At 46.3% G+C, this 23345-nt stretch overlaps 1 protein-coding gene across 4 annotated transcripts in view; it reads right to left on the minus strand.

Moving 5' to 3' along the window:
• Positions 1-655: 655 nt before the first annotated feature.
• The window catches only part of STK4 (serine/threonine kinase 4), an 86440-nt gene continuing 63750 nt past the window's right edge, over positions 656-23345 (minus strand). For all 4 annotated transcript variants that reach the window (XM_034640972.1, XM_002917372.4, XM_034640973.1 and 1 more), the window contains one exon: positions 656-4680. In XM_034640972.1, coding sequence (XP_034496863.1) covers positions 4522-4680 — 159 coding nt within the window. In that variant the 3' untranslated portion in view covers positions 656-4521. The remainder of the gene's footprint in view (positions 4681-23345) is intronic.

A 23345-nucleotide genomic window follows, 5' to 3' on the forward strand; every position in this document is an offset into this window, starting at 1 on the left:
CTTAATTGTTGGTGTAACTCTATTCCTTCCCTGCTCTGGAGTAAGCTTTGAGAGAACCCAGGGTCGGGCAAGGGAAGTCTTTCTGGGTAAGGACGGGCCATACGAGGGCAGCTTCCCTCTGAACGCTGGGCTGCACCTGGCCCGGCTTCCTGCAACGACAGACCCGGATGAAGGATGCCGAGACGACCCTGCCTGCGCCCAGACTCTCACACCAGACCCTCTGCCTAGGCTGGTCACTCTCTCACTTCTTGCCCTTTCTTGACCCGGCCATGTCTTGCTCATTTTTAAGTTCAGGATGTATTACGTCCTCCAGAAGAGCTTTGTGGGACGCCCCGGCAGAACTGACGGTCGCCCCCTCCTCCTGCATCCACACTCGCTGTACTTCCGTCTACTGTGGTATGTCCACGTGCGTGCGGCTGCTCGACCGACTCCCCATCAGGTCTGCAAGAACTGCGTCTGGTTCATCTTTATACCCCTGACAACAGCTCAGCACCTGGCACACAGCAGGCGTCCAACGAGTCTTCTCCCTACCCTACCCCCTTCTCCCCCAGCTTTGGATTCTAGAGTACACACACCGTAAAGTCAACATCACAGAGGTTCACAATACCCTTATCCAGGCTACAGATGGAGGATCTCATTTTTAAAAAGAAGAGTCTTGTGTTCCAAAGGACAGTTTATTTAAGACAAAGGTGGCAATGTGTAGGAAGTAGGGAGAACAACAATTCTAACATAAAAGCACACAGGAAGCACCTCAAATTAAAAAAGGGGGGAATGCAGGGAGGAAGCTAGGTCTCATACATATACAAACTGCTGACCTCGACTGATTATTTACATCCAAACTTTATAAAATAGCATTTCAAGTCAGCACTTAAGCCAGTGTTATTAGTTTTTATTACAAAAAGTTAAAGCTACAAACTTCACATTTTTAAGTTGTACATCAGCAACAGCATTTAAGCTTTTTCCAAGTTGGTTCGAGTGCAAGCTGGTGGAAGAGATTTTGTTTTCTCCAAACACAGAAAAGAACATGGAGTCTCAATATAATGAATACAATGCCGATGAAAACACAGTGTATGAGAAAGGGATGGGGTGGGGGCCGAGGAGCAGCGATCTGCAGAGGCAACGTGGTATGCTGGGAAGGGCACTGGAATCAGAATCAGAAGCCCTGCATTTGAATCCGAGCTCTGCCGTATTTTAGCTGCATGACCTTGAGCAACAGACTTCACCTCTCTGAGCCTCGGTTTCCTTATGTGTAAAATGAGGACCATAATACCTAGATCGCCCAGATTTAATAGATATAGGGCTGCTCGGATGATCTATGGAGTGAGCTTTGGTGTTTTGTATCTTTCAGGGAATTTGTCCATTTTATTTACGTGGTTGAATATATTAGCATAAAGTTGTTCATGACATTGTTCTTAGCCTTTTAATATCTGTAGGAGCTATAACGATGTCTCTTCTCTCATTTCTGATATGGGTAAGAGCTACTGAAATTTAAGTGGTATAATAAATCTCTGGCATCTGGCAGGTGCTAAATAATTGTTTCCTGGATCAGAATAGGAGGTTCGAGGAGCCCAGGAGTCAAGGCTATTGCTCTTAAGTTGCTTCAGGGTATTGGTCCTAACTACCTACCTACCTACCGACCTAGCCAGCCAGCCTGTCCAACATTCATTCATCCATCTATCCTTCCAGTTGGTGGTTGGGAGAAGGGACAAAGGAAAAAGAAAAATAGAAATCTGCTTCAAAATTACTCATGAGAAAGCAATCAAGGTATCCTCAGAGAATTTGAGATTTTTTAAAGATACAATTAGGTGTGGGTCATTGTTTCTTAAAAAGAGGGAAGAGGTGAGGGCCACAGAGTTCCCCGGGAGCTCAAGCCACAGATGCTGAAGCTCAGGGCTCAAGGAAAGCACGCTGACCTATCCTGTAGTGCTCACGGGGAACAACTAGGACTTGCCCCTCTGCCTGTCCAGCACTAGGAAACAAACACACTGTGTCAGGAGATGGACCTGGTCCAAAAACACTGACTTCTGGCCAGAGGCTCTGTCCAGCTAGACTGGGGAGCAGTGTTCCGTGCTGGGCCAGCATGGTGGGTACACACATGCCTGGAACAGAATAGAATAAACTCAGGATCAAGATTCATGACCCAAGAATATTTATGGGGAAAAAGTGAAACCTTCTTTTACTTGGGTCTAGCTTAGGAAGGAAGAAATGGGCACTTCTCCTCCTGTCTGGCCAAGTGTGAAGTCCTTTCTAAAATGGAAGAGGCTGAGGCAGGCCTGTTCGCGGGCACAGCAGATGGTGAGGGGGAATGCACGCTCCACGCTGAGGTTGGTGAGACTAACTTGGCTGTCAGACTGGACTACTAACTCAGCCGTTTTCCAACCTAGAACTGCCAGTGGGAGTTATTCTGTGCAAGAAAAGGTAGTCACTTCATTTTAAAGACTTGTGATTTTCCTTTTCCCTGTAAATACTGGTCCCACATGGTGATGCCAGGAATCCTGATTCTGCACTTATTGGCCATATTGCCTTGGGAAATACATTGCCTTTTTCTCTCTGAACCTAACTCCTTCATCTATGAAGTGGAGATAATATACTTAACTTACGGAGTTACTGTGAAGTTTGGATCTGACATCTATAAAAAGCCCACCTACCTCAGTGCCTGGCATACACTAAGTGGTCAACAAATGCTAGCTGCCATTGATTCTTCTAGTAGGATCCTCTAAGTGTCCTCTGTTCTCTGTATCTGCCACATAACTGCCTAACTGGACAAACCCTGCAGACCAACCACTGCCTTACATTTTTAAAAACTGGCTTGAATTGCAAAGAACAGAATCTGGCCAGAGAAAAGGAACATTCCCTGCCATTCCATTGATTCCCAGGTTTGGGAAGCAAAAGCAATTATGGAGTCAAATTACACTATCTTTAGGTGCAACTTAGAGCTCCCCCACCTGAGGGGAAGACATTTGCCTTTCCTGTCTCCTCTTTGCTGTGTGACTACACACCATGTGGCCTCGAGCCAGTGCTGCAGAGGGATGGCTTAGTGCTGTGCTTTGTGAAGCCCTCTGATCTGCCTGAGGCCCGAGATCGCCTGCATGCTGCTGTCTGCTGTCCGGCAGGGGCTGCAGAGTCACGGACTGGCCAAGCCTGACCCACCTGGCTCCCCCTGCAGGTCCCATCCTAGCCAGTCATCCACTGACAAGACCAAGCACGAGCAAGTTTCCCTTGGTAGTGTTCCCTGGGACAACTTAACCCAAACGGACACAGGTTTCTCCCCTTGGGGAAGGGAACATTCAATCAGTGGCCCAGGAGCGAGGAGCTCTGGTCTCGTCCCAGCTCTTACTTCAATTTGCTTTGTGATTTGGTCACCCTGTCACTTCCCCTCTCCGGGCCTCAGTCAGGCCAGACGATGCCTGTGGTCCCTTCTAGCTCTGGGTTTCTGCAGGCCTGGACAGAGCCTCCTGGGGAACAGACCTCAGTCTGGTATTCATGTATCCTTTCCAGACCCCTCAGCAGTAAAATAAAAAAGAAAAGTCACATAATGGAATGTGGTCACAAAAGCAATGCCCTCTACCCCCGTCTGTAAGGAACGCGGAGCAAAACGCCCCTGTGCGATGTCCGCGTGAACAGTGAGAACTCCGAACACACTCTCCCTTCTGCGGACTGCACACAGCCCCGTGTGTGTGGAGATGTCCTGGCAAGCTCGTCCCCGCAATGGGTCGCGTCTCCTCTTAAGGCACTGGGCAGTATCTGTGCTGGGACTCTCGGCGGTTGGGAGAGTGCAGATGGATGGAAGGCATTGAAGCCACACGGGGCGGTTTGCAAAGAGGGTGCCAGGCTTCTCCTGGGACTCAAGAAGTAAACAAACTCTCAAGGCTTTCCCTCGGACGTGGTCCACAGCTCCAGAAGCCAGAGATGACCCACACAAGGCTGAAACCATGGGGAAGACCCGGCCCAAACCTCATTTTTAAATGCAGCCCTGCAGAAGGGTGAGGGTGGGTCGTGGGAGCTGAGGGAGCCCAATAGTCCCCTGGCGTGCCCTGCCCTCTGCCCTCCAGTACCGTAATCTTACAGAAAAGAGGCCAACTGTTTCCACCTGTACCTGTACAGAGATGCCACCACACTCGGTGGGGATCCAGTTATAATTTATATATATGTGCATATTTATATATCTTTAAAAAGTCTTCCAGAAAGAACAATCGAAAGCCATTGGGAGAAGAAAGACAAGACAACATGTAACACTTTCCCAGCTATCACTCACCCTGGAGTCTCTGTTCCTGGGGTTTAAAACTCTGAGTTTAAAAGCGCCGATACAAATCCTTTGAAATAATAAAACAGACCAATTTAAATACATACGCAAGACAGCACGCTGATGGCAGGCAGCCCTTCCCACTGGCGCACTTCCTGAGTTCACGAAGGTGAAGGTGCTGTGGAGAAACGACCGGGCTGAAGTGCCGGCGAGCAGCCCGAGTTCACCGAAGGCCTGGCGGGCGGGCGGGCGGGCGTGCGCTCGGGGCCGGGCCGCCCTCAAAAGTTTTGTTGCCGCCGCTTCTTAGCCTCAATGGCATCCAGGATTGGCTGCCTCTTGGACTGGTACTTCTGCCGGATCTCTTCAATCTCTTGCTCCATCATGGGGTCGAGGGCCAGGAGCCTTTTCTGAAGGTCCTCCACTGTCCAACTCTTAAGCTAGAAGAAGTGGAAAGTACGGTCATGACAAAGCCCAGGTCAGTGCAGAACTGCCAAGAAACCCAACCTGTTTGAGCACCCAGAAGGGAAGGGTCTTTCCAGAGTCTGGGGTGGCGGTGGTTGGAAAGTGACAATTCATCCATGAACGGCATGCCCCAAGCTCTTCGGAGATAATTTATCCCTGGACAAGTTCTAAGCGCTAATCTCTTTGATTGACTCTGCCTTGACCAAGAACTTAACCAATAACACTTTCATCTCTCCTACCTTTTCAGCGAATTACATATTGATGCATTGTTAGGGCATTAAAGTAACAGCCACTTGGTGTATGCAAAATAACGCTTGCCCCTAGTTCTTGTCCTACCCATGAGATGAGCCTCTGGATGGTGACCGTGTCTCTATCTGGATCCCACATCAGGGAAAGTGGATGCGAACTGGGGATCAGATGCTGCTCCCCCGCCCCGCAGTGTCTTAGGCACTGCCACAGTGGTCACCATTAACATGCACCGGGGCTAATCATACACCAGGCACCCCTCGGAGCGCTTCATACACAAGTGTCTCGAGAACAGAGACACAAGCCTTGGGCGGGGAGTGGGAGGGATAGTTGGAAACCTCTGCGATTAAGTTTGCATCATCCAGGGGGAACGAAAGGACTTGATGTATAAACTAATAATAAAAGCCAGCACTTATATAGTGCTTCCTATGCGCCAGACATTCCGTGCTCTATATACATCCATTCATTTCATCCTTGCAACCCTATGATTTGCATATATTATCCCCATGTTACAGATGAACAAGCCAAGGGAGAAGGCAGGCAAGTCCAGTGTCTCATGGCTAGTAAGTGGCAGAATCAATATTCAGACCCAGGCGGTGAGGCTCCAGAGTTCATGCTCTTAACTGGTATCACAGAAGAGCAGTCTAGCAAAGCCCAGGTTTGAGAACCCACTCCATCTGTAGTTAAAACACGGCTCTGCCTCTTACAAATGCTTGGAGACTCTGGCAAGTGGCCTGTCCCTCCAGGCTATGGAAATGGGACAGCCATGCCTCATTGTGCTTATCAAAGAATTAAGGAGATCACGGCTGTTGAGACGCTGGCACAGTGCCTGGTGCACCCTGTGCCTGGAGACGGCGGTGCGTGTCACAGCCTCTCTTCACCAGAGCCCAGGAGCGTGCTCACGCTTGCCTTGTGTCCGCAGCCGTGGGGCCAGAGGTTCCACTGCCGTGCATACGGAGTGTCACTGAACCCAAGCGAGGCCGGTCCTGGCTGGCAGGGGTGGGAATGAAAGCCCTCCGCCCCCCCCCCGCCCCCCGGTTGTCCACAGCAGGTGGTGATTAATTCAGTGAGCTTACAACCCATCTAAGAGGTGCAGTGTTCCAAGAACTCAAAGGCTCACTCTAGTCTTTGGAGAGATTTATGGAATCACCGTGTCCCCCAGCCCCTTCCTGAGGCCTCAACAGGGAAGTGGTGTAGGAAGGGAGTGAAGGAGCCTTTTTCTGTCTGCCCTTCCTTTCCAGGGTGGGGTGCGACTGAGTGGGAAGACCTACAGTGCCTCCCTGGAAATGGTTTAGTGCCCTGTCGCCCCAGGAATTTGCCTTGGCCTGCTGCAGGGCAGTGGTCTGAGAAGCAAGAAAAGCCTCACAGTTCAGGACGAAAGGCTCTTTGTGACATGGGGATGCAGAGCTGAGAGCGGGGGGGGGGGGGGGGGGNGGGGATGCTGGAAAGCCATGCTCGTAAAACCGCATTTCATTTCCAGCCTGTGGTTTCAGACCAGCTGGAGGGTGTTCTGGGCCCAGGGACTCTCCAAAGAGCAATGCTCACCTCATTTTTAGCCTTTTCAGTTCCTTCTCCAAAAAGAACCCGCCCCAAATCTAATACCCAGTGTTACTGGTAGTTGGGGTGTTAATCTTTAGGATCCCAGATGGTTCGTCTGTACTGGCTGTGCAACCCTGGACAAGTGACTTCACCTCTGAGCCTCAGTGTCCTCCTCTGGAGAAGAGACCCCAGTTCCGCCATTCTCGGGCTCTCATGAGGACCAGGTGGTTAATGCGGGTGACGTTCTCAGCACAGAGCGTCACACTGTACGCGTTTCACAGACAGTAAGCATTCCATAAATTGTAGTGTCACCACAGTTATTAATAACCACTATTGTTGCTGTTATTAATACTATTGTTGTTGTTATTTTGAAAAGTCTCTAATGAATCTCCCATAAACAAATTGTTCCTGTAATCTCTGATCTGAGCCAGAATCAAACAAGTAAAAAAGAAAATATTCCACTCTCTTTCGGGCTAACAATGCCTACGGGTCGGCATTTTCCCACATCTGTTAACTTATTTATAGTTTAACAGATATTTTTCACCCATCCATCCGTTAAATATGCACTGAACACCTCCCATGGGCCAGGCACTGCCCAAGGCACACAGGATAAAAAAAAACCCAAACCAAAAATCACCGCCCTTGTGAGGCTTACATTTTAGTGAGGCGAGACAGACACCTGAGAATGAACTCGATAAATCAGAAGATTACTCTTACATGAGAGGGTGACAGGGGAAAGGAAAGAAAAACCACAGTGAAGGAAGGGGGGCTGGGGATCGGAAGACTGGGCTTCATCGTCCATCAGGACAAAGCGTCAACTACAGGACGAAGACATCAAGGTGAGGGGAGCGGCCCTGGCTTTCTGGCTTGTTTGGCAGCTTCGGACAAGCCCCTCCCGCCCCCCAGGCCTCTGTTTCCCCATGTGTAAGACGGGGCTGCCGAGATGACCTCAGGTCTTGTTAGACTCAGCGTCTCTCTGTAGGACCCTCCGACGGTGAGCATCAGAATCACCGGTTAAAGGCTGAAAGTCCTGAGCAACTCGATCACACACTCGGGGAGATGAGGATTCTGCTGGCGAAAGAAGCTACTCGAGTGTTCCTGTAATTCCTCAAGTCTGATGAGCTTGATTCTACATCATCCTCCTTCTTGTTCTCCTCACAGCAAAACTCTCACGAAGTAATTCCTGCCTGTCTCCGGTCGAGGCTTCTAGGTATCCAGTTTCTATGCCGCCCTCTGCCCTTGATCTCATCTGGAGGGAACAAGCGCCCCTGCTTGATCTCCGCCACCTTCAGACTAATTTAGCTGCCCTGAGGCTCTGGGCTTAAGTTACACCTGCCCCATTAGAACACAGCCTGCCTGTCACCACTAATGCCTCAGTCACACTCCAGATATGGATTTTTCTGAAAACAAGCTCAGAGAACGGTTCCGTGGCGCCGAAAGCAGCATCTCACCTTCCTGGTCCTTGGTGACTTAAATAAATTTCGAACGGATGTCTTGCAGTGGAGTAACGGGTCCTCCGGCTTTGCTAGCAGCTCTCTGACGGAGCAAACTCTCCCTGGCCGCGCAGGGAGCTCGCGCTGCTCACAGCAGCTGCAGGGAGGACCTCATGTGCCCCCTGGCATTGACACATCCTCTCTGCGCTGTGACTCCCACACGCACGGCTCCAGAGCAGCGCTCTCCTCTCAACGCCAGGCTCGCACATCCCGGGGCAGATCTACCTCACATGTTGGCCCCAGGTCAGCCCATGGAAATCCGGCATCTTAACCCGACCAAAACAAAACTCTCGAGTCCCGCCCCTCCCTCACCCCCCAACTGTTCTCCTCATGTCCCGGTCTTCCCCATCTTAGGAGTGGTACCACCATCCTGCCAGGTGCACAGAATATTCCTGATTCTTCCTTCCCCTCCCCACCCCCGGCCCACATCCCGTCCTTCGATCTCATCTCTAAAACGCGGGTGTAACTCAAATCCAACCCCTCGGTCCAGGCCACTAGCATCTCACAGCGACAAGCATAATTAAAAATACAGAAATGAACACATCCCCCTATGTTTCCTGCTGCACTCAGACTAAAATCCAACAATGCACCAGGCCACAAAGGCCCTCCATCTCTGGACCAATGTCCCCTCGAACTTTTATCACCTACCACTCTCCCCTTGCTCAGGACCCTCTAGCCACCCTTTACTTCAAATCCTCAAACAAGCCACACTTTTTCTGGCCCCGAGGGCTACACGGTGACTGGCCTTCTGTCTGGATGGCTTGTTCCCAGTTTTTCCTTATCCTTTAGGCCTTAGCTCACAGGCCAAGTCCTCAGAGAATCTGAACAAGCCTTCCCTGAGCATCTTCTCTAGAAAGATTGCCTCCCCTCCATGCCTCGTTCTCTATCTCAGCCCCTAGTTTACTTCCTTCAAAATGATCGTGGCACCTTGTCATCAATCACTCTTATTTCTTTTCTTTTACTTGTTGTGTCTCTTAATAGAATGAAAGTTCTATGAGGGCAGTGACTTTGACTTGTTCACTACACTACACATTATACTGGTTGATGGAATGAATAAATTGCCTTTCATTTCCAGTCCAATAATAATGGAAGCCACTGGAACCAAGGAGCAAGCTTCCCGAGCGACACCACGTGCAACAGGGCTCTGGGTGAGGTGCTGAAAGGACCAGGGAGTGAGTCCTGCCCTCAAAGAGCTTCTATTCCTCTCAACATTCTTTTGAAATCGAAGGAAGTCTCTGCTCCCTTGATTCCCATTTCTGTGTTTGATACTGACTGATAAGAAGCAGGTCTCTAGCCCTGGCTTAGTCATCTCTTAAAAGCATGTCCACTTTAATTTTTTATTCTGACAAAAAAGAACTACTACTTTGGGAAGAAGGAGATGATCAAAAGACGACAACATGATCCTTCTGGACAAGACAAAATGCCAAGCCCAGAGCCACAGGCTCCTTCATGAAGGTGGGTTACGCTGAAGAGAAGAGATCAAGCACAGGGATTTTCTGCTCTCTTCCTGAGAGAGGTCACAGAAGGGAGGAGAAACTAAAATTAGCCTCTTAACCATGGTTATTTAGAATCCCCTGACCACTTGGATGCAAATCAACACACCAGGCTTGCGTAAATGGACTTGGATGGGCTCTGAATCGGACCGTGCTGGTGCCACGTGGCCATGCACACTCGCTACTGTCTAATGAACACCATCACCTTCTGCCCGTCTGCCATCTGGCCATGGATGGCTGAGGGTGCAGAGCCCCAACATCTGTGCAGGTAAGACTGCTCTTCAAGGATGTGCTCTCCGGAAATGTGCTGTATCCTCAGGCTGGACTTCAGCCTCACCCTGTTTCGGCCGGACACAATGCTGTCTTACTACTGGACTCTGCACTTAGACATGGAGGCAACATGGTCATTACTTGAGCATATCCCATGCGTTCAGCATGGAGCTAAGCAGGTGTCTGCACAAACTAATCCATCTGATATCATTCTTGTCCTCCTTTTACAAATGAGGTCAACGAGGATAAGAGTGGGCAAGCAATTTGCCCAAAGTGATACAGCAAGGAACTGGAAAAGACTGTTAACCACCACCCCCAAGGGTTTCTGGAAACTGGCCCGTGTTAGTGAAAAACATGGGAAGACCGGAAGAATTACAAATTTAGCTGACATTAAATACATCAGATGGCCCTCGATTTCAAAAATGCCACTGTGAACGATGATTGGTGACTTCAGGCAAGTCACCTGACCTCTCTGGGATTGGGTTTCATTATCTGTAAAATGGGGAGGACACGGTCTACTTCGCTGCCTTTCCTCAAGTAAAACTATGCGAGGGCCTACTATGTGCCGGGCACTGCTGCTGAGGGGCCAATTCAAGTCTGCCAAACATGACTCAAATTGAATCAACCAACTTTCCCGGCAGCTCTACTGGGCCAGGAACACAGTGGGCAACATGAATGTAAAAGGCAGCCTGTGCTGGAGAAGCGGCGAGGTTCCCAGGCAAGAGCGCAGGCTCCGGGTCACATGGACCTGGGTCCTGTGGGAGCTCGGCCCTTGGGAGTGACCGCCTTAAATCCTTTACTGGGAAATGGGGAAAATGTGTAAGTAACATAAACAGTAGCCCTGTTGCTGTAAGAACGGAGCCTGGTGAGTTCACAATATGGTTCAGGACACATACCACGCACACAGAGGGCCTCTACTGAACTCTGTGTGAGAAACCCCAAATGGATGAATCTGGCTTGTTTCCTCGGGGCCAGACCACAGCGAAATCTTCAGATCCCCAGCATTATGAACACATGAATATATGAATACAGAAGGCTGATGGAAACTGGTTTCTTCTCAAATAGCCTTAGCAACTCTGAATCACACTGTGTCAAGCAGCCCAGAGATCCAGCTGAAGTTTCATTACAAGTGATAACTCCCGGGAAGGAGAGTGACAATCAAGCTGTCTTGCAAGAGCAGAGTCAGGCTGACACATTAAATGTCTAACAGAGCTTCATGCTACGCCGGCAACAAGCTCCAGAGTGAACAAACGGGTCTGGCCCGTATCCAAGGTACAGGGTTCAAAGTTCTGCTCCTCTGCTAGAAGCTCTCACCTCAGAAGGCTATCATACAAATAGTGTCGTGCAATGTTCCCCAAATACCATCCGAGAGACTTGCCAAAGTGTTTAAGGACAAGCTTCGATTCTGTACCCACGACACTTGCACGCTCATAATTCTGCATCCAGAATTACAAGCAGGATTTCTCAAACACATCATCCCTTCTGGACAGGCGAGTCAGGCTGATGCCGTGTCACAAGTGATGTTTTTATGGTGGCCCAGAATGAGGAAAGAACACGCCTTTGGAATTTAGCAAGGCTACAAGGAAGCCTGAGAGAGTTGAATGACGCCACCAACATGCCATTCCATACCTTCAACGCCGGCCACTAGGTCAGCAAGAGTGCAATTGAGAAAATGTACCAGCGTCAGTCAGAAGCATCTAGGGCACTGATTTAGTTCTATCAGAGCTACTTACCTTTCTTGATGTGAATCTGTCTCTATCTAGGTGTGGATTCTAGACCGGGGAGAGGGGACTCCCATCAGATTCTCAGGGGATGCAGTTACCTCTGGGCAGATGAGTGAGAAGGTAGTCAAGCCAGCAGGCTGACAATCCTTAACAGCTTGTGTGGGTGAAGTCAGTACGAGGCAATTCAATTGCAACACATCTTGCTGCTTAAATCAATCTTGTGAAAATTTTAATGGGAAATTTCCTCTGATTCAAATTACAGTCATGCCAAATTACGCTTCCATCGGCCCCTTGTAAAATCTTCCTAATGCAAAAGCTAGTACTAATCATGACTTCAATCGCACTTTGAGTTTATGATTACTTCAGATCAATCCATGGAACTGTTCTCAGAATTCCAAACAAAGAAAACGGGGTTGCACGTTTCAGGTATTTACCTAGAAGACGGGAATGAAACACAGACCTTAAGCCTGAGTGAAACAAAGAAATTTGGCTCCAGGCAGCCTCCCGATGTAATGACACAAACTCTGAGGTGGGTGGGGGGAGGCTGCCTCCAGGAGCCCCCCTCCCCCAGCGGCGCAGTGCACACCACATGTGCACGTGTGGATGAGGGATGTGATCTGATAAATGGTATACACAAAAGGACAAAAAGCAAAACTGCTTTTTTTTAATAATGGGGTTTCACTACAATACAACGTTCATTACTTGCATATTGCTAGTTTTTCGTGATTTATCAAAAACCATCCTTCAATTTACAGGACAGAATTAATTTCTGAGGTAGGGCTTTTGCATGCTTAGAATTTACTCCAACTCTGTTCTGGCATGAACTTCCACGACTCACTCTGAAAACCACAATGCTCCTGGTTTTGTTGTTGTTTTGTTTTTGTTCTGTGAGTTTTATAACAGTCTTTGGCCAAAGGTAAAAAAAATTTTGGCCAGACCCAGATTTCTTCCCTACCATCATGCCTCTGGCTTTCCACAGCAAGAGCCCATAAGGAACCTTCATACCCGAACACTGAAGAATAATGGATCTTAAGAGGCACTGCATGGCTGCTACCTAGCAGGGTATCCTTAACTATAAAGAGGGGGGGAGCACCTGTTCGTTGTCAGACACGTGTGCCAGGCCTGGCTAGGGCAGGAGTAGGGATGGTAGACGTGGGGGTGAGTAAAGGTGTGTATGGGGCAGGAAGTATAGAGCAGGATCCCTGTACACTAGACGTGGAGCTAAACGAGGCAGGTAAGTCATGAAAACAAGCTAAGCCATGGCCTTACTACGTGACTCGTGACTGCTGTCATCAGAGCTACTTTTAATTGAGTGCTGTGTGCTCAGCACTTCACATGCAATATTTCATATAACCCTCAAAACAGCCCACAAAACAAGGAATAGTCTCCCCCTTTACTGAGGCAGGAACTGAGGCTTAGAGAAATACAGGAATTTGCTCATGGCCCCAAAGCCAGTAAGGTAAGTGGTGGGGTTAGGCTATGAGCCCTAGCACGTCTGACTGCAAAGCCCGAACCAACCTCGTGTCGAGGCGGCATGTGCTACAGGAGTTGAGAGAAGGAGAATCCTCACGGTCAGTCTCTGAGGGAAAGACCTTGCCCTTTTTAAATATACATTTATACATTTATAATGCAAAGAAGGAGCACTCACTCTAATTCAGAACAAAGTCTGAATTATAGACTATTTTTAAATGACAGCAAATCTTGTTATTTCAAGTATCTATTACACCTGAGATACAGGAGAGACTAATAAAATGAGGTTAAGTAAACGAGAGGACTTAGGAGTTCATCTGTCAATATTACCAATAGCTACTCAAAGTTCCTTCAGGCGCCCATATTGTTCACACCTCCATGCACCTGCTGAATATAATCCTGTCTTCAGTTTAGGGAATGCTATTCAACCTTCCAGTCCAGCCCAAGCTCTAACTCTTCCTTCTTTCCTTTCCCTGAAGTGGGAGCTATTTAAGAGCATGAACTACATCTAATATGTGTTCAGAGAGGCCAGCAGAAAAGACGTCTCAATAAATATCTAATAAAGAAACATATTCCTAATCTTTATTTGAAAATGATATTGACTTTTTATTCTGTTCCCTCAAGAAGCTTTGGAGATATGTAATCAATAAATAAACCTGAAAGTATAATATACATTTGTTAAATACAATTACATCAATCACTCCAAACTGACCCATGCACGTCAAAATCAAAACGAACAGCATATCCAGCGTCATGACTGCAATAAAGCTACAAGGAAAAATGGACATAAAAATTCACTCTGGTCCTGGTTGCTTATGATAGCTCTTTAAGAAAAACTCTGTTTTAAGAGCAGCTCTACACTGGCTTATAAATTTCACACTGAAGGAAGCTAAACTGTGAGAGGAAAACTTTCAGGAGGTTAGTGAACACCTAGTCTAGAATAACGACAGATGTCTAGAGAAGGTGGAGTAAGAGAACAGAGTGTGGTGCTGAGAGCACTACAGGGAGACAGCCAACCTGTCATCACTCTCGCGAGGATATTAATCTTTCAGAAGATACGAAAACCTAAAACACAAACTGCGCCAGGCTGCTGATTGAATGTAGCTTAATAATTCAGGAAAAGAGCTAGCTCCTCGCCTAAGAGTCCCTGCAAGCCGGGCCTCGGGACACTTTCTTGGGCTGGAAATTCCCAAGATAACAAACAGGCCAGGCCTTTTCCTCTCATCTTGCCAAATAGAGAAGCCCAAAGAATCCCAAGCAAAATGAAAGTTAAAATACAAATTGATCTCACTTCGTTTAATAAAGGCAGTCTCGAAAGGTATCTCAGACTAAAGAAGGTCCAATTTAAATACACCGAAAGAACAGAATGTTTACAGAAAACTGGTTGAGAGGCATCAAAGCTCTCTAAGATACTTTGCAGGCCTCGATTTTTACAATTTGGGCTTTCTGATGTGGGAAACCTTGTCAGTGAATAGCGCTTAACTTCTGGAAAGTATATAAAACCCCTGCAAGCCCTACTGCTGGGTACTCCCATGTAATGAAGTGTCAGAGATTTACAACCTAAATACTCAAGATGAAATATTCTCTCAATATTCTTAGAGAAAAAAAAGAATTCTGCAACAAGAGCAGACTAGTTCTACCTGCAAAGCATGTCCCAATCCTTCTGTAATGACCATTGAGTCTTGGGGACCTGAGCCCCCTGCAGTGTCAGAAACATAAATACGGTCAGAGCAGTAGCGTGTGTGTGTGTGTGCGCATGCGCGCACACACAAGACTTTCAATTCTGCCAAACCACACAACTGCTAAATAGGAATTTGTATCATTTTTTCTTTTATTTTTCTGATTTAAGACTGTCTACAAAAGATGGCTTTATTCCTTATTCTATAAAAGCATTAATATGTATATGTTCTTGGTATTTTGAGATGGCCCTTTATTCTTTTCAACAAGTATTTAATTGGGTGTGGCTAATCAAATGTGCTTTAATTTATGCCACGATAATACTTTCCGCATGTGTAAAAATTCACAAACCAGAAAAAATTCTTTGTAAAGACCATGCGTCCTAGTTTTTTGGTTCAGAAAGGACGGCCACCATATTCCTAGTATTAGCTCATCTAAGCTTGGAGTTAAAAACACTAAGCGTTTTTAAGAAAACAACACTTAGCTCTTCTGGTACAAAACTTCCTTTAAAATTTGTATCCTGAATGTTTTCTATAATGAGTCAGCATCATGAAGAAAGAAACTGCCTCCAGCCTGAGGTCTGACACAAAACTTTCAATCTATCATGACCAAGAGGGGGGAGAACAGTGATAATATCACGATGTGTGTGGAATACGCCATGATGAATATGAGATTTATATGTGTCTATAAACCTATTCTTTGTAAGTTCTAATTTTCATAAACCCTTGTCCCCTCATGAAGTGTCTGAATAGCACAAGCATATGGGTAGTACTGCTTTTGATGTGATGGTATTTCTCTTAAAAAGAACAGGAAGAATGTATCAGTTATCAGTGTACTGCCTCTCAGCTCTGAATGTGATAAATGCTCTGAGGTGAACGATGGCACTTTAAGCACTTCTCCTTTGAAGTACGTGTGACATTAAGTTTTCTCAGCAGAGAGGCTGGAGGGCCAGTGCTGGGAGGAAGAGGCCCTCCTCAGTCTCCAGCACAGGGGCTGGTAGTATGGATGTGAGGACAGTTGGTGAAGTATGGCCCAGTGACAGCCCAGAACCTGGCTTCTCTGAGCCCTTGAAGCCTTGGCTTGGAAATAACCTTTCGGCAGCCGTGTGGACATGGGCACCAGAGCCCCAACTTGGCTCCCAGGCTCTGAAGGCCTCCTGCCCCCCACCAGCACCCAGACCTCCTTTGCTCACCTATGTGTCTGGCAGCTGATCAGCTCCTCCTCACCCGTACTGCAGAGGGGGGTCTGTGGCTGGTCCAGAAGCCCTGGGCCAGCTCTGGTCTGGCCAAACCTGCAAACTCCCCTGCTGTGCCACAGGCTAAACTCCGCTTTCTCCACTGAGGCGGGAATGTCTGGTAGTTTGTCCTCCCTTGGGCGCACTCGCTCAGCCCTAGGGAACCACACAGAGTTTCCCTAGATCTTACAGTTACTCTTTTATCGGAGGCAATGATTCCCTGTATTAAACTGCCTCCGTTTAACTTACTTTGTGGTTTCTGTCTCCCAACTGGCCCCAGACTGCCGCAGGGAGGAAGGGCAGAAATGAGTACACATGAGCACATGCCTGCCCACTAATGGAAAAACTTCCAAAATGCCAAACCCCAAATAAAAATTTTAATGTAAAAAATGCCCAGACAACCTCAAATCCAGAATAGTCTAGTGTATTTACAGCCCAAGTGCAGAATTAAAATACTCTGACTTGCTCCCACAGAAAACTGTACTGACCACACTGTGTCAACGGACAGACACACTGCGGTACAGCCACACAAGGATGGCAATCGAAGGGAGCCAGTGCATATACAGCGACAACATGGATGGATCTCGCAGCACCAGTAGCAGCAGCAGCATGCTAAACGGACGGGCCAAACACAAAAGGCGATATTCTGCATGAGTCCATTCACGTGGCATCGTAGGAAAGGAGACATCGGGACAAGAACCGGACCATGAGGGAAATTTTCAAGGTGATGGAAACGTTCTAGACCTACATCATGGTGGTGTTTATACAACTGCATCCGTCTGTCAAAACTCATCAAACTGCTCATGGTATGTATATGAAACCTCAATAAACCTGACTTTACAAAACAAAAAACTACGTATCAAAAACTGTGGAAGGTATTTAAAGTAATACTTAAAGGGACTTTTATAGCCTTATATGCAGATATTAGAAGAGAGAGATGCCTGACAATTGACAAACTTAACTGTCCAACTAAAGAAGGAAAAACACCCAGAATAAACCCAAAGAAAGCAGATAAAGGTAAGAACATAAATTCATGAATTCTAAAGCCAATGCCCAATGGCAAGGATCAATAAAACCAAAAGGGGGTTCTTTCAAATGACCAAAAAAAAAAAAAAAAGAAAAGAAAAGAAAACCTCTGATGGATGGTCTGGTTTTTAAAAAAGAAGAAGAAACAAATACTGGGAATGAAAAGCAAGTTGGAATTACAGATACTGCAAATTTTAACATCTAAAACTTTACGCCAAAAAATTTTTAAACTTAGATGAAATCAAGATTTCTAGGGGGGAAAAAGAAAAAAAAAAAGCAACTAGATGAATAAAACCATAAAGACCGTGGACTAAGAAATCTGGGCCACGAGGGCAAAGGCGGAGGGGCCGACCGCTCAGCACGTACACGGAAATGAAAGAGCCGCAGAAGATGAAACAACCTCCGCCAACAGGTGTAACCGTGACATCTCTGCGCAAAGGTGCTTCCCTGTAAGCAGGACAAGCATGTTCCTTCCCAGAACTTGCAGTTCTGGCCGCAAGGCAAGCATGGAGATGCTTCCCAGACCCTCTCCTAGGAAAGAAGGGGAGCCCTCCAGGGGCCAGAGATACTATTTGTATGCCTACATCCCTTCCTCGGAATGCTAGCACTGCTCTTCCCCTTGAGCCGAGAAAGCCTGAAGGAAGGCAGGCCAGGGGGGCCAGCAGCGCTGCCGGAGCTGCCCAGCAGACAGCGCGGGATTTAGGACCTCGCCACGTAATGACGACAGGAACGATAACTGTAACAGTAATTTAAGCCAGCGCTTGAAAACATATTTACTGAGCATTATTAATTGGCCACTACATTAAGCACTCTTCCCATATTATAATCTCATTTGATCGTAATTAAATCTACAGCTATAATTATTCACCCGTTCTGAAGACAGGGAATTTGAGGTTTGCAGAATTCCATAATCTGACGTGACCCAGTCAGCAAGGGGCAGGGACCAAAACTGAATCCGGTTCTGTCGGACCCTAGTCTGAACTCTTAATGGAGCATCACCCAATAGCTATTACTGGTTAGGTGCTTTTCCCGTCATAGCCTGGATTAGAGAGAGAATAAAGCACGAAGCTACCATCAAAGCAACACTGAATACAGAGAATACCCAAGATGTCCTTTCTTGCCTTGGTAACAATGTTAGCATAAGACTGGCAAGGTTTACTAAAGTCAAGTCACCATAATACTGAGTGGTTAAAAGCAAGAGACTTTCTTGCTTTCTCTACCTGTAAACTGGAAGAACCAGATAACCCCAACTGATTGTAAAAGTCTCTGTGAGAAACAGTCAAAATAAACACATGAGTAGAAGTTCCTTGGGGACAAATCTTGGGCAAAATTAAAAAAACACAGTATCTTCAGGCAGAGCTCTGGAGCAGTCGTCTGGACTACTTCGCAACCGTGGAATCCCTGCTCCTCTAAGAAATGGCCAGACCTGGTCAATTAAACATTGGATGTGCCTCTTGGTGGAGACACGGCAGGACTGTCACACGTGCCCGGGAAGGACCCATCATTTTCGGACTGAGACAGTGTCGGAACAGCTTACTGAGATGTGCTGGCTCCAAGACGTAGACCACTTGTCACCTGTGCTCCTAGTGAAGCCACGGGGAGGCGAGCTCAGGGCCAAAGGTGCTGAGAGATTGTGCACGGATCTCAGGATCCAATCCTGATCTTCCAACCTAAGCCACCGACATCTCAATTTTCTTTTCACTGTTCATACTACCACTACCAAAACTCGCAAAATCCACGGTCTGCACTCTGGCTCACCATGTGGTTGAGATAAAAATCATCCTATATTTTAACAGCAGAGAATAAATGGCCATGAAGGAGGAGCTTTAAAGAAACAAGCTGCCAAGCGGCCACAGATCAAGCAGCCTCAGAGCCAAACAAAGGAAATGAAAAACAGTGTCAAGCTCACACCGGCTAATACCACTGAAGCAGCCTCCTGGGGTCACAAATCACCAGCATTTAGGTCTTGCGCTCAGTGCCGTTTCAATAACTTGAGTTTAAAACTGAGCTCAAATCAGCTAGCGCGATTCACCAGTAGAACCTGGCTGCTGTGACTTGAGACAAAGACGACATTCATTTGCCATGTGCTTTCTCAGAAAGCATATCTAAACAGCAGGTCTCCCTGGCAATGCTGGATACATACGTCTTTTTCAGACTGCTGTTCTTGGCTGGTTTTCTGAAAGTAAAAAGTACAAGATCTCATTATATTCCCAAGTACAAATGAATTCAGCCTTAACATATTTTAAACCCAGTTTTACAGGAAAAATGAGAAATTTGAAACAAAAATAGTATAACCTGTCAAGAATGATTTAGGATAGTCCTCTTACCAGAAACTGTTCGGTATGATTACCCAGTAAAGACCCAGTAACATGCAACTGGTGTTTACCCTGGCCAGCTCTGGGACATCCACACAGCACTGCAGAGTTGGAGGCCACAATATAGTTATGGTCTCCATTCAACTTTCCTCCAGCACAAGATTATCAAAAGAAACTCACCAAAAAAAAAAAAAAAGAAAGAAAGAAAAGATTAAAAAGCAAACAGGTATGGAGATACTCCAGAACAGAAAGGCAAGAGTCTGAGGGCACAGGGTCTCAGGTTTCAAATGCTGCCTGAATTCACACACTCAACAGACCAAACAACAAAAACATGAAGCCTCAACTCCTACACCTGTCACTGACAGCAAGAAACCCAGGCTTCATAAGGGAGAATAACCTAAAAGCAACCTAATTCTAACCCAAAAGTTCCAAATACCAAATGCCAAATAAAAGGAGAATGATTACGTCAACAAAATAATACAATGTGAGGGACTATATCATGCAATCATCAAAAGTGATGATTTTATAAGTGTTTTTAATGATAGGAGAAAAAGTTTAAGATATGTTAAGAGAAAACAACATCAAGATACCATATTATGCATCTAGTATGATCTCAGCTATGAAGAACAACATACAAGTATAAAAACCCGGAAGCAGCTAGGTTAGAATGTAAACTGACTCTTGCTGGGGGTTGTGGGAACACAGGAGAAATTTTCTTCCCCAAGCTTTTCTTCAATTTCTAAACTTTCTGTAATAGGCATGTATTCTTTTTACGCTACGAGGGGGAAAAAAAGAGCACCGCAGCATCTCAGGAGGGCAAAGCAACACTGAAACAGATGACGAAAAATAACACTGAGTGCTTCCTGCTGGCCCAGTACCGTCCTAAGTGCTTTGTATGTGTTATCTCACGTGATGCTCACAGCAGTCCTACCACAGACACAGGTGTGACTTATCCCCATTTCTGACAGGTAGGGAAACTGAGTTAGCCGGTGACATAACAGGTGCAAAGATTCGGGATACGAAGCCTGAATGAATGACTCTGGCGGTTTCAACCACTCTGTATCCTGCCTGTCAGCCACAATCGCAGGGTCTGCCTCCCTGCCTGCAACCTGAACCTAAAATTAAGCATCGATGATAAAATCTACTTTAAAAGAAATAATAATTTAGGAGAATATGACTACAAACGAGCAATCTGCCCAGTTACTAAGATACTCAAGTAAAATTTTAAACTACTGAAAGCCCCTCTAATGAAAGCTCTAAAGAGAATCCATGTGATAGAGTGACCCATCACTGTAGGGAAAATATACCAGCACAACAAATCCAGCCCACGGCTAAACGCCACAGTACAAGAGAAAGCTGGGGCCATCTGTCAAAGACAGACTTCTGATATCTAGTCATCAGACTGCCAAGGGGAAAAAAGCATTTGAAAGATACAATTAGTAGGACTTGAACAAAGAGGATCTGAATTTGCCCTTTCCTCCAAAAAACTCCTCAGCAACAAGAGGCACTGACCACTGGAGGCTAGAGAATAGAAAGAAATGTAGGAGAAACTTAAGTATTGTACTTGATGCCAAATTATATAAGCTGCAACCAGCTTAGGAGGACCCCTGACTCTTTTCTCAGTCCAACACTGAAGGCCTTGTGGTTAGAAATAATCAATTTTGCTTGGCAAAAGAGCATCAAGACATAGAAGTACTCTGGATCAGATTCTGTAGAATCAGCCTATTTCAAATGCATTAAAGTGAATGCCAAAACCAATATGGTGTTCTGTTCACAGCTCCTTTCTAGAAGTTTTAACAGCAGAAAAATACTGAAACTCACAGTTTTAAATGGAAAATTTCTACCTATAAAACCAGACACTTTTAGATACTAGAAGCCATCAAGATTTGGTAATTCCAGATTCACCATGTATATTAAAAATTGTTGGTTGTTAGGAAAACTGGCTAGCTGATTAGAAAAATATGAAGGTGGATTGCTACCTTACTCTTTACATCAACACAGACTGCAAACAATAAATAGGGAAAAAGAAAAAAAGTATACATTCTAAAACAAAATAAAGGTTAACATTTTTATAATCTTGGGATGTGAGAAACTTCTAAACATGGCATAAAATTTCAGAAGCCACAAAGGAAAAGCTGCTAAATCAAAATACACAAAATTTTAAATATCTGAACAGTTAGATACCATCAAGTTTTTTAAAAACTGGGAAAATCCGGATTTTGTGCATGCACCCTAATGTTTATAGCAGCATTATCAACAATAGCCAAGTTATGGAAAGACCCCAAGTGTCCATCGACTGATGAATGAAGAGGCAGTATGTGCATGTGTATACACACACACACACACACACACACATACGTATACACACATACACGTATATATATATATATACACACACATATATACAGATATATATACACATACACAATGGAATATTACTAAGCCATCGAAAAACTGAAATCTTGCCATTTGCAGCCATGTGGATGGAACTAGAGTGTACTACGCTATGCAAAATAAGTCAGTCAGAGAAAGACAAATACCATATGATTTCACTCCGATGTGGAATTTAAGAAACAAAACAAATGAACATGGAGGAAGAAAAGAGAGGCAAACCAAGAAACTGATTCTTAACTACAGAGAACAAACTGAAGGCTCCTGGAGGGGAAGTGGCAGGTGGGGTTGGGGGAAAAAGAAGACAGCGATTAAGGAGCACGTGTCATGAGCACTGGCTGCCGTACGGAAGTGGTGATGAATCCCTAAATTTTATACCTGAAACTAATATTACACTATATGGTAGCTAACTGGAATTTAAATAAAAATTTGGAGAAAGAAATAAAAAATAAAAACTGGGAAAATATCTTTACCACGTATATTAAAAGGCCTATAACCTTACTTTGAAATTGATAAGGAAAATAAGAATTCTATTAATAATTACACAAATAACATAAACTGGCACTTCAGACACCAAAAACACAGGGAAATCTGATAATATGTATCATAATTTCAAATTTATAAATGGTTTGGTCCAAGCATTCTACTTGCAGAAATTAATTCTAAGGCCATGCATATCATGCAAAGATGCTTATTAAAGCAATGTTTAATATGAGAAAGCTGGAGACCGCCTAAATGTCTGTGATTTGGGCATTAGTTAAATCAGAGGTCACAAAAGCAAATGTTTTCAGGGGATGGCACAGGAAATAAAGATAGCTCAACAGGCCAGTTATGAAACAGCAAGCAGGAAGTGGCACGCTCTGTGGTGAACTGGAGCGCTCCCACCCACTTCACGGATTCAAATGGCAAACACGTGTGTGCCTGGCCAGACCGGCGCTCCCTTGCCCAGGCCCCCAGCCGGCCAGGGCTGGATGTGTAATCACGGTCAGGGGGCAAGTACTGCCACCTGGGACTACTCTGAGCACAGCTGGGGAGGCTCCCCTTCCTGGAAGGGTGCCTGTCGCACCGGAGCAGCTCCGAGAGGTCACTGAGACGGCCTCACTGCCGTCAGAAAGCTGACAAGGCATCTGCTCGCACGCTGAGCTCTCCTCGGGACTACGAGTCATCCAGCCTTGTCCCACAGGCCCGGGAGCGCAGAGAAGGGAAGGGGAAGGACGGGGCAGGACACGGAGGGGGGCGGCAGTCAGGGAGTAAAGACCAGGCCTTCTGTGAGGTCTTCATTTTCCACAGGAACAAAACAGATGGAAGGAGAGGTGGTGAGTGAACAGGGGCGAACACGAGCAGCACATACCTTCTTATATAAGGTACAGAAATCCCCACCTAGCGATCTCTCACCAGGAACTCAAGCACTGCTTCTGAAAATGCTCCCACAAAGTGCTGAATTCAGGGCACCACTGTCAGACACTCCTTCAGCAACAAACCTCTGGGTAGCGGCTGCCATCATCGGCCACCCTGGCACAGAGAAGAATCGCCACAGATAATGTAATGGGTGACATATGGTCTTTTAGCACAAGCTATGGACTCAGGCCAGGAACCAGTTTAAATAAATGCTAGAATGGGCACAGTTTATCATGCCAGCCGCACTTCACAAGGGGCAAACATCCCCGAGGATCTGGAGCGGTACATCTCTTCACAGCGTGTGAGGTGTGTGAGGGCTGACTTTGTGCTGGGTCCTGCCGTATCTGGGAATAAGAGCCCCCGT

Source organism: Ailuropoda melanoleuca, chromosome 13, assembly GCF_002007445.2.
Source record: "Ailuropoda melanoleuca isolate Jingjing chromosome 13, ASM200744v2, whole genome shotgun sequence".
Taxonomy (NCBI): Eukaryota; Metazoa; Chordata; class Mammalia; order Carnivora; family Ursidae; genus Ailuropoda; species Ailuropoda melanoleuca.